Raw genomic sequence first — 12,455 nt, forward strand, 5'->3', positions numbered from 1 at the left:
TGTAAATCGAAACGAACCGATTCGCTAAAATGAATCTTTTAGCTTTTAGAACGCCAGAGAAAGATGGATGATTCACAAACGGATCATTTTATTTAAACAAATCCTTTTAATGAATCACTTGAAGTGTACATATTAATTTAACTACTATTTTAACAACAACAACAATAACCTTTTTGACATAATTTTGAGCGATGATCGATTCAATGATCGAGTGCATAGATTAAAACGTACCGATTCGCTAAAATGAATCTGCCATTTCGCTTTAGAGAAAGATTGATAATTCACAAACGGATAATTTTGTTTAAACAAATCTTTTTAACTGTACGTATTTATGTAACTACTGTTTTAACAACAAGAACAACAATATTAACCTCTTTGGTAACTTTTGAGCAATGATCGATTCAATGAATGTGTAAATCGAAACGAACCGATTCGCTAAAATGAATCTTTTAGCTTTTAGAACGCCAGAGAAAGATGGATGATTCACAAACGGATCATTTTATTTAAACAAATCTTTTTAATGAATCACTTGAAGTGTACATATTAATTTAACTACTATTTTAACAACAACAACAATAACCTTTTTGACATAATTTTGAGCGATGATCGATTCAATAGTGATCGAGTGCATAGATTAAAACGTACCGATTCGCTAAAATGAATCTGCCTTTTCGCTTTAGAGAAAGATTGATGATTCACGAACGGATAATTTTGTTTAAACAAATCTTTTTAACTGTACGTATTTATGTAACTACTATTTTAACACCAAGACCAACAGTAATAACCTTTCTGGTAACTTTTGAGCGATTCTATTGATCCGTTCACTGAACGAACCGATTCGCTAAAATGAACCGGACTTCTGAACGCTTACACAGAGAGAGAGAGAGGGGGAGAAAGAGAGAGAGAGATGTTCTCTAATCAGTGACTGAGGGGAGGCGGGCCAAGAAAGCTCAGTGTAATGCGATAGCTGCGCCGCTCAGAAATGCTATTACACACATACTGACTGACTCACTCACTCACACACACACATACACTCGCGATCCCCAGCACATCCACACGCGCTGCCACAGCTCTACGCGAGCACAGCAGTGCGCTTCAACACGCTTCTGTGCGCAACACCAATTCCAATCCTGTCTGGCAGTTTGGACAAAACTTGGTGCCTCCCGAGTATGCCTGAATGACTTACGAGAGCAAGAAGGTATCAGAACATTTAACCAAGGAGGGCAGCGTGTTTTAAGCGGAGAGATCCCCGCGGAAACCTCTATCAAACCATCGGAGACCAATAAGGCAATGGAGCGCAATAACGCACGCAAATCCGTGACGGCTTTATAACGGAATACAGTCGAAGACCTCTAATTTAGTCTTGTTTGAGGAAAAGCCGGCTGTTTTATGACAAAGCATGACTTTATGAATACATGAAACAGATCATGTTATGCACAGTTTGCATTTGCTGTGCGCAACTGGCTTAAGAGAACTGCTTTTGAATATGAAACTCTAAGCACTCTAAAGACAAAAAGGCGTATTTTCATTTCTTTTCTTTTCTCACTCTGTATTGTCGGTGTTTGTTTCTTGAAGAAGATCACTAGTTGAATACAGGTCACTTCTTCAAGGCAGCGCATTTTTGGAAAGATGGATTTCTGGATATCTCACCAAGGGATTGCATTTATTCTTTGCTTCGTTTTGAAAGTCAGCGCAAAAGAAAGTAAGTTTGTCTTTTTTTCATCAGCTTTCATAACGGTATCTGTGTGTCTAAATTCCCATCCAGTGAGGCTATCCGCAAATGGCAAACAGATTTCTCTCCTGGCGAGGCGAAGCGACGTGTGTTTCTGCTGTCCAGGCAAACCATGCTGAGAAAAGGAGAGCTTCTGGTTTTATTTAGTGGGGGAAAAGAGCAGATTTATATCTAATAAGGGGAAGCCACACAAATAAACGAGAAACACTTTGTTTGAGCCCAGCGGTCTTATATTCTCAGAATAAGTGCTTTGCTGGAACATTACATATTTGTTTTAGATGATTTTCATGTCTAAAGATGAAACAGAGACATTCTGACTTAGGAATCTGGACAACTTAAGATTTCCAGAACAAATTGGGCTGAAATGCATGTCATTTGCAATCATAAAAAGTACCCAACTTTCACTAAAAACTTAAAATAATGGTTCCGATTTGAATGGTAAAGGTTTGATGGAATAACTTTTTAGAAGTTACTCCAATAAATCATAATGTGCATACCAATAATTTAAACATTAAGAATCTTTTCTATAAAAAAACATGTAGATTGGTCTCTATTTAAACAGTACAAAGAACAATTTTAAGAGAGAACAGCCATAATCAGCGCAATCTTCGCATAAAATATCACGACTTCGCATTACGAGTATAAAAAACATGATTTTCGGATCTAAACTAGCAGGATTTATCTGACTTGACTGCTATGTTAAGTTTCTTGCACTCCTGTCGATATCATGGCATAGTTATATGCTATATTAGATACGTGTAGTAACCTATAGTATGCAACTAAATGACTATGATATTCATATTTGCAGTATTCCGAAGCACCTCAACATATACCGCCGTAGCTAATGTGTTAATATGCAGGACCATAGATGGGGATTTTATATTGTATCCACAGAAAAGCACCGTGTCAGTACGACTGAACCGTTACAGGCTAGCGTTAAACAGGAATACTCACCAAAACTATCATTTTATCTGAAATATGCGGTTAGATAAAAGGCAAAAGAGGAGAAGAAGCTCAGCAGATGATTTCCTGAGGTGTTTGTGTATTTGGATCCTCACAGTTTTAGTCGTAGCCCACTTTTTGAAACGTTGTTCTCAGTCATTGTTGGTCTTCATAAGGGGTTTTCACTTTCAGTCGATTGTTCAAAACACGTTTGTGTTAATTGCGACGTTTTTCGCCCGGAATTGCGAAACAATGGTTCATTAGAGGCTGTCAAATAAGCAAAGTGATAAGGCTGCAACAACACAATCTCGTCCAAGTTTTCACAGGAGATTGTTTTTACAGATATGTCAACAATACGTCGTTAATTTGAACGTTGACAGATATTAAGAGAGAAGAAAGCATTTTTGTAAATGGTCGTTTGACTAAAAATCTCATAGAGTTATTGTGATAATATACTTTTACAGTCATCTCTGTATGCTGTACTCCTCTCAAAGAATATGTAGCTAGCTATTCATTTACAGTGCAGCTGCACCTGCAGTTTTAAACCAACAGGTTCAAAAAAAAGAAATGATGAAGCAGCTAGAATTAGTGGTGAAAGGTCTTCAAATAATGGAAAGTTGCAGCTGCGAATGAATGAACCCTGCTTGCTTATGGATGACACTGTGGCTTGATTTAGGCTCTCTGCCATTGTTGCATTATTGCTCTTGACAGATAGGCTAGAAACTTTCATCCATGGAGCAGCTGGCTTACGGGTACGGTGGCATTGCAAATGATATTACTTATTAGGAATAACCACTTTAAAGTGGCCAAACTGAAATAGGGTTTGCACTGAGTTGCAGCAGCTGAATAGAGATGGCGTTTTACAACGTTGTTTATTTTCCTGTGATCATTAGCAACGTCTGCAATTACATTTTGATAATTGTTTTCATATTTACTCAGGGGGTGATTTGTGTAAACAGTTTTAATTTGTGAGCCCATATCTTGTTGCACACAATTACGCCATTATTTTAAGGTCGGGTGTTGAAAAACCCATCTGGACTGCAGCCTGGAACCGTACACATGCGGTGCTCTCGTAGGTACTTCTGTAACGCCCCCTCCAAAAGCGGCATCGACCGCAACAAGCGCAACACAATGTGCTGAATTATGGACAACAAAGACACAGCATCTCTTGTGTGAGATCCATGCCTTTAGGGGCCCTTCTCAGTTTTTTGTTTTGTCCTGGCCAAAAAGTGACACGCTGACCCACATAGAATGATATCAGACTGTCCATGTGTTAACAGTGTCTTTTTCTTTAATTTGCAAAAACATTACTTTCACCTGCCTCTCTTTTGTGCCTATTTACATATCGTCAAACAGTGCCCTCAAATCTGGAACCTTCTTAATCCTTCCAGGGTGCTTACCAGAGATCTATCTCCTGTTTAAAAGTTCAATATTAAGGCACTGTAACATTTTTTGCTGGGTATTTTAAGTTTAAGGAACCTGTAACTTATTTAGAGGTAGACATGTATTATATTTCACCTTGTATTTGGAAAACAAACTGGCAGAGAGCATATTAACCTGCATTTTACTCTTTCTGAGTGATTTTTGCACATGCAAAACATGCTGGCATTATGCTAGGATGTAATGAGTGATTGCAATGTGGTTTCAGATGTGTTAATATATATTGTCTATCTATGCTTTTGCTAGGATATTTTTAGGGGTTACTAACTTGTAACGTTTCTACTGGATGTTTTTGCCCATTTTATCCTCTGCCAGATAAAACTCCCACATCTGATTGATCTCCAAGCTGCACAGTCTGTGCAAGTTGAACCAAAGTTCAATTTTTAGGGTTTGTTCAAATCAGTGATGTAGTATTTATGATGCTTGCCTACGTTAGCAGCTTTTCTTTACCTCTAGGACAACTTTTTTGTGTCCACTTTAGCTTGGCACACCTGATTAAAGGATAAAGAGACACATATAAATACTTCATGCGAACAAACAAAGCACTTAGTTTTTCCCAGCATTCCTGCAAATAGACAGAAAGACGCACACACGTATCTACACACGTCTTCGTTTCATCTACAACACCCCGAGTGGTTGTGTATGCCGTTTCATCCTATTTTTCTGGGTTCCGTGAATAGGAGAAGTACTAATCTATGCAGAAGCTAGCAGTCTCTGCTCCGAAAAGAAGGTCAGAAATTTGCATTTGGGGCCAGGAAACCACGACCGGATCAATCCCTGCGGAGGCAGTGGGTGCTGAGAACTCCCTGGATTGCTTGAATTGAGGAGGAATTAAAAATATAGCATAAATAATTGAAGCGGCCCCTCCTAGTTAGTGTCATTTTGAGCTTTTAGTGGAGCATGAGTGTGGGTGTGAGAGGGAAGACAGACAACGTGACACATTGATGTTTGTAAATTAGGGCACCGCAGAAGTTTCGGTGAGTGATAACTGTAAAATTCATGATGCACGATCAGATGTACACTGGGAATTGGTGACTGAAATGCATTATAAAAGCTCTAAAATCTCAGTGGATGAACTGCATTTCTGAGTTTTTTGTAAAATAGCTAATGCATGGACACCGATCATTTGTTCTTTGTTTCTTAGAAACAGCCAAAAGTTGATCTAATAAACTTACTATTAATACGTTTAATTACTAATTGAATATTGACATTGAATATTGACCTTTTTATACCACTTAGTTCTGGACCAATTGATCATCTTGTGGTTTATGATGCTTTAACAATTTCAGTTTCTGAAGGGCAGTAGCTCTTATAAATTATATAAAAGGTATAAAGCAATATAGAGGACATGTAACCAGTTTCAGAAAGTGAAATCTATAAGTTTCAGGCATGAAAATTAAAAAAATATAATGTTCTTTAAAGGGATAGTCATCCAATAATTGAAAATTCTGTCATCATTTACTCATGTTTTTGTAAACCTTGATAAAGTACACCATAAAAGTCATGAAAGTGGTCATTAGGACTTGTGAAAAATGTGACCCTGGACTACAAAACTAGTTTATAAGTAGCACAGGTATATTTGTTGCATAGGTCAAAATGATTAATTTTTTTATGCCAAAAATCATTAGGATATTAAGTAAAGATCATGTTTCATGAAGATATTTTGTAAATTTCCTACCGTAAATATTTCAAAACTTAATTTTTGATTAGTAATATGCATTGCTAAGAACTTTGGACTTTACAGGTGATTTTCTCAATATTTTGCTTTTTTTATTTATTTTTGCACCCTCAGATTCTAGATGTTGGCTAATTATTGTCATATCCTTAAAACATCATACCTCAATAAAAAAGCTTATTTATTCAGCTTCCAGATTACGTATAAATCTCAATTTTAAAAAATTGACAAATTTGACTGGTTTTGTGGTCGAGGGTCATAAATATGTTTTGTGAATTGATGTTTATGCTATTTAATTCTGGTTCAAGTGGCTCATCTTGTGATTTATGATGCTCTAACAGTACCATTTGAGCACTTTTATAACGAAATTAAAAGGTTTAAAATGCTAAAAGATTTAGAACCTTCTCCAAAAAGCAAAACCAAGAAGTTTCAGCCATGAAAATGAAAAATTCAATGTTCTTTAAAGAGACAGTTCAACTGAAAATTCTGTCATCATTTGCTCACCCTCATGTTTTAACAAACCTAGATGGAAAAAGCAGACCAAGTATCATAAAAGTGGTCAATATGACTTGTGCGCTGTATTTCATGTCTCCTGAAGCCATATGAAAGCTTTGTGAGAGGAATAAAATGAAATTCAATTCGTATGGACGACTATTGGACTCTTTTGGTGAGTGCTTAGACGGTAGTGAGACTCACGAGAAAGAGAGAATGAGAAAGAGTGAGCGAGAAAGCTTTGGTAAGGATGAATGGATCAGTGCTGATTTCCTCACCGCGGGTGACAGCACTTTTTAATTAAGGTGCGAATGCAAGGATGGAGAGTGAAACGGAGAGAAAAAGAGCGGGTGAGAGAGATGGAGATATATCATGGTCTCTCTACATGGATGCAACTTACCGCCACAGTGACAGCTCAGCACAGCGATGATTCCATTAATAGAAATTAATACCAGCAGAGAGAAACACAAAACATCTGTGTGCCTGCTCAAAACATACGCACACAGAGCTATTCGTATTTAGGGAGCTGTACATTTTAGATCTCCTTATGTTTTGTGGCATTTTGACACGTTTAGTCTTTAAAAGCATCAAGTAGAATCTCATACTATTAAAGGATTCGACTAAAAAAATTTTTTTTTTTAGGTTCAAAAAAATTTTTTTTTGTTATTTTCCCACCTTTTATGTTGTTCTAAACATGTTTGACTTTCAGACTGAAATATGAGTCATTGTTTACTGGTAATCATCCCTCTAGTGATCCTTAACCACTGCAACAGATCACTAAGTCAGTGAATCAAATTTGAGAAGTGAATCAGTGAATTTAACACCATGTCTAGGAACTTTAAATAAACATGGAAAAATATTAACCAAATGGGATACAGGGTATTGAAAGAAAACAACGCAAAAAAGAAAACAAGTTGGAGCAAATTACTCTCCACCCATTAATTATCTAATTAACAGTGACACCACATACAGACCTTATACACACTTAAAAACTACACACACAGAGCGATTCATATGTAGACAGCTCTACATTTTAGATCCCCTTATGTTTTTTTGGCATTTTGATTATTGTAGTCTTCAAAAGCATCAACTAGAATCTCATAGTATTAAAGGAATAGACTAAAAAAGAGAAAAATCTTTCTTTCCTCACCTTTTATGATGTTCTAAACATGTTTGACTTTCAGACCGAAATATGATGTCATTGTTTACTGGTAATCTTTCTCTCTAGTGATCCCTAACCACTGCAACTGGATCAATGAGTCGAATCAAATCGAGTTGAGAAGTGAATCGGTCCAAACTATGAACAATTTTTTGTTTATTAATTGAAAAGAAAAAAATTAACATGGCTAATTCTCTCATGAACGTGAACAAGAGCCAAGGATGTCAAGATTGAGATGGTGATGTGCAGTATTGTTATTTAGGGGTATGATTCTTGCTTCGGGTGCGAGAGGTCACAGGTTCAAATCCTGGACGAGCCCCCAATTTATGTTATGACCAGCTTGTTCCCAACCGTAACATAAAGAGGATCACACATACAAATGAATTAATCTAATCTAACAGTGACGTCACATTCAGATGTAATGCTGCCACCAACAGGCAGAAAGGAGAAAACAGGGACGTAACTAGGTTCAAATCCCGGACGAGCCCCCAATTTATGTCACGGCCAGCTTGTTCCAAACTGTAACATAAAGAGGATCACAAATACAAATTAATTCATTTAATCTAATTAACAGTGACGTCACAGTCAAACGCTATACTGCCACCAACAGGCAGAAAGGAGAAAACAGGGGCGTAACTAGGTTCAAATCCCGGACGAGCCCCCAATTTATGTCACGGCCAGCTTGTTCCAAACTGTAACATAAAGAGGATCACAAATACAAATGAATTCATTTAATCTAATTAACAGTGACGTCACAGTCAAACGCTATACTGCCACCAACAGGCAGAAAAGAGAAAACAGGGGCGTAACTAGGTTCAAATCCCGGACGAGCCCCCAGTTTATGTCACGGCAAGCTTGTTCCAAACTGTAACATAAAAAGGATCACAAATACAAATGAATTTATTTAATCTAATTAACAGTGACGTCACAGTCAAACGCTATACTGCCACCAACGGGCAGAAAGGAGAAAACAGGAGCGTAACTAGGTTCAAATCCCGGACGAGCCCCCAGTTTATGTCCTGGCCAGCTTGTTCTAGACCGTAACCTAAAGAGGATCACAAATACAAATGAATTCATTTAATCTAATTAACAGTGACGTCACATTCAGACACTATACTGCCACCAACGGGCAGAAAGGTGAAAACAGGGGCGTAACCAGGTTCAAATCCCGGATGAGCCCCCAATTTATGTCACGCCCAGCTTGTTCCAGACTGTAACATAAACAGGATCACACATATAAACAAATTCATCTAATCTAATTAACAGTGACATCACATTCAGACGCTATACTGCCACCAACAGGCAGAAAATAGAAAACAGGGGTGTAACTAGGTTTAAATCCCAGACGAGCCCCCAGTTTATGTCCTGGCCAGCTTGTTCCAGACCGTAACATAAAGAGGATCACACATACAAATTAATTCATTTAATCTAATTAACAGTGACATCACATTCAGACGTTATACTGCCACCAACAGGCAGTAAGTAGAAGACAGGATCGTAACAAGTATGAACAAAATATTCAGTCAGATAGCAGATCTTTTATGTGAATTGTTTGTTTCGGTTTAAAAAACTGGTTTGAATATCTTCACACAAACTCACCGAACCAGTGATTCAGTCACAGCTCAATGACTTTCAGTCTGTTCCTCACAACAAAGATGGCACACATATGGACTGTGTTTATGGAGCTTTTATGGAGGCTTTTGGTCATATTTGTTTGTCATCATGTCCATTTCACCATCTGCTTTTGAGAGAATAAGAGAAAAATGTGGATTTGAAATTACATAAGCATGAGTAAATATTTTATTTTGGCGTGAAGAAGCCATTTAAAGCTACACAAACCTTATTTTTATTCTTTGTTCATTCTAGCAACCAGGTCTGAAATCTCTTCTCGAGGCTGTCTGTAGCCCCTCTCCCCGTCTGTCTCGCTACATGAAAGGAGAGATCTGTCTAAAAAAGTGCCTAGCACGCAAAATCCCCCCTCACGGATTTATCCTCAAGACCCTCTTCTCTGAAAACACACAATAGCGAGATAGACACAGCCAGAGAATACATGCAGACAGAATGAAAATGCCAGAATGATTGCTATCTGTCTGTCCTTTTGTGTTCCTGTAATATATTGGGTAATAATACTGAGATGAGGTGAGGAATTCATCGGAGGAGGGCTGCAAGAGAACTGTCAAGTCATCTTCAGCACAAAATAAGAGAGGAAAATCAGGCAGAAGAAAATGAAACCTATTTTTAGGACCTTTTTTGCACTATTTTCATGATGACTGTAACCACAAATCCCTGATTTAAACTAATGTAATGCAAAATACTAATAATGTAAATATTATTATTAAATCATTTTCACTGTATAGAGGGATGATGGATGGATGGGTGGGTAGACTTGAGTGTCTTTGTGTATGCACTTACATTTCACTGGCTAGCTTTTCGCTTTCAGAGGATGTAGTTGAAAAGGGTTAGCAGGATTCAGTTGTTGCCTTAAATGCCACCTCATTTTAAGTGTACCTTTTAAAAAGACATAATAGCAGTGGAAATGTCAACTCTTGAAAGAAGCCGCAACCATCCTCACACCTTTTATTCAGGCTCTTATGACTGGCACGTATGGGAGTATTGGCTTCGGGCGATACTCCACTCCTTGTCTCAAGATTTTCCACCACACCAATGCATGGCTCTGAAGATCTTCAATGTGGTTTTAGGATGCCCTGCAGCTCGCCTTTGAAGGGCAATTTCACAAGTTTGCAGAAAATATCTTATCTTATATTGAGAGTTTTGGAGTTGTGCATTTTGGGTTTATGAGTCTCATTTTTTTATTTGATTCTCCCTATAGCTGCTTTGCTATTTCTGTGTCGCTATAATATTAGAGACTCCATCCATTCTCATCTGAGCTATGATCGTGTAACTCATGCAATGTGCCCACTAGTATAGATTCTGCTGTATGCTAGAAGCTTTTACCAGATACGGGATAAGGATAAAGTAGTCATGAAGTTTGTTCTCTCAGAGAGGGGAGGAGTTTTCCTAACGCTAGCTAGACAGCCGTGTTTATCTATGTATTTGCAGAAGCCAACATCAGACCTAGAACTGTCAATCAAACCACACTCTTCCTCTGTTAACCTGCACTATTCCCAGTTTCCCTTTCCGACGTGTGCTGTGATGTATCCCGCCAAACATAAGCGCGTTAACCAGTTCCACTCACTTTTTGTAGAGGTGTACATTTTTATCATACAGAAAATGTAATCTTCAGGCTTGTCTTCTCATAAGGTTGATGGCAGTAATCATGTGTAACCATGTTCTCAATGTCTGAGTCATTCCTTTCATGCAGTACCTTTTTAACTCTCTAACCTTTAAAAATGAATACGCTGCTATTTAATGAAATATGCACAGGTCAAGCTCAGACACTTCAGCTTTATTCAGTTTAACTTGATTATTTATTTGCACAAAATAAACTGAAATAAAAAGCTAAAGTTAGACAGTGCTAAATGAGGGAGTGACAGTTAGCTTACTAGAAGATAGTTAAAAGCCATCTTTTTGAATGCCTTTCAACCCTCTACAATGCGAAATCACTCATATATGCGACTAAATGATTAGTATAGTGAGTATATGTTTAAAACATGACTATATATGTTTAGAACACAATGACTATAATACTGTGTTCTTACCTGAATGGTCCACAGCTGTTTTTTTTAGTGATAGTTGTTCATGAGTCCCTTGTTTGTCCTGAACAGTTAAACTGCCTGCTGTTCTTCAGAAAAATCCTTCAGGTCCCACAAATTCTTTGGTTTTCCAGCATTTTTGTGTATTTGAACCCTTTCCAACAATGACTGTATGATTTTGAGATCCATCTTTTCACACTGAGGACAACCGAGGGGCTCATATGCAACTAATACAAAAGGTTCAAACACTCACTGATGCTCCAGAAGGAAAAAAACATGCATTAAGAGCCGGAGGGTGAAAACTTTTGAACAGAATGGAGTTGTGTGCATTTTTCCTATTTTGCCTAAATATCATATTTTTTCATTTAGTACTGCCATTCAGAGGCTACAGAAGATCACATATTTCCCAGAAGACAAAATAAGTTACATTTAGCCTGATCTTTAAATTCAAAACGTTTTCAACCCCTGGCTCTTAATACATTGTGTTTTCTCCTGAAGCATCAGTGAGTGTTTGAACCTTCTGTAATAGTTGCGTATGAGTCCCTCCGTTGTCCTCAGTGTGAAAAGATGGACCTCAAAATCATACAGTCATTGTTGGAAAGGGTTCAAATATACAAAAATGCTGGAAAACCAAAGAATTTGTGGGACTTGAAGGATTTTCTAAAGAACAGCAGGCAGTTTATCAAACAAGGGACTCATAAACAACTATAACTAAACAACAACAACAACAACAACAAAAAAACAGCTGTGGATCATTCAGGTTAGAACACAGTATTAAGAATCAAGGGGATATAAAGGTCATTTTTATAAATTCAACTATTATTTTCTCTTGTGGACTATATGTAAACATCTTTTATGTGAAATATCTTATTAAGGTCAGGTAAAATAATTTTACCTAAATAAGGGGATGTAAATTTTGACCTCAACTGTACCTGTATTTGATGTACCATAAGTGTTGAAGGCGCACAATTCATTCGGAATTCTTAAGCTTTTAAGAACAACCATAAGATACTGCTGGCAGGGTTGCCAGGTTTTCACAAAACTCACCTAATTGCTACTCAAAACTAGCCCAAAAGAAGCCCAATGGCTTTTCGAATGGGGTCCCCTGGTAAAATCACGTTATTCTTAGCATTCCAAGGACTAAATATCATGTTACTGGGGTCACTTCAACCCACAAACATGAAAAACAAGAAGTTAAAGTAGCCCAACTCTGCAGGAAAACCGTGAACTTGGCAACGCTGACTGGAAATAATGCACAAATGGCAATCTCATTGGTTGACGCTCACATATTATCATCCCTGTTTTGATTTCAGCAAATCAGTTCGAGCAAACGCAAATGACGTAATTAATATTCATGAACCC

At 37.6% G+C, this 12,455-nt stretch overlaps 1 protein-coding gene across 3 annotated transcripts in view; it reads left to right on the plus strand.

Annotated features, from left to right (window-relative positions):
- The first annotated feature begins 1,005 nt into the window (after nucleotides 1-1,005).
- The window catches only part of nrp2a (neuropilin 2a), a 90,902-nt gene continuing 79,452 nt past the window's right edge, over nucleotides 1,006-12,455 (plus strand). For all 3 annotated transcript variants that reach the window (XM_051111020.1, XM_051111026.1, XM_051111036.1), the window contains exon 1: nucleotides 1,006-1,702. In XM_051111020.1, coding sequence (XP_050966977.1) covers nucleotides 1,630-1,702 — 73 coding nt within the window. In that variant the 5' untranslated portion in view covers nucleotides 1,006-1,629. The remainder of the gene's footprint in view (nucleotides 1,703-12,455) is intronic.

This window comes from Labeo rohita, chromosome 1 (assembly GCF_022985175.1).
Source record: "Labeo rohita strain BAU-BD-2019 chromosome 1, IGBB_LRoh.1.0, whole genome shotgun sequence".
Classification (NCBI taxonomy): Eukaryota; Metazoa; Chordata; class Actinopteri; order Cypriniformes; family Cyprinidae; genus Labeo; species Labeo rohita.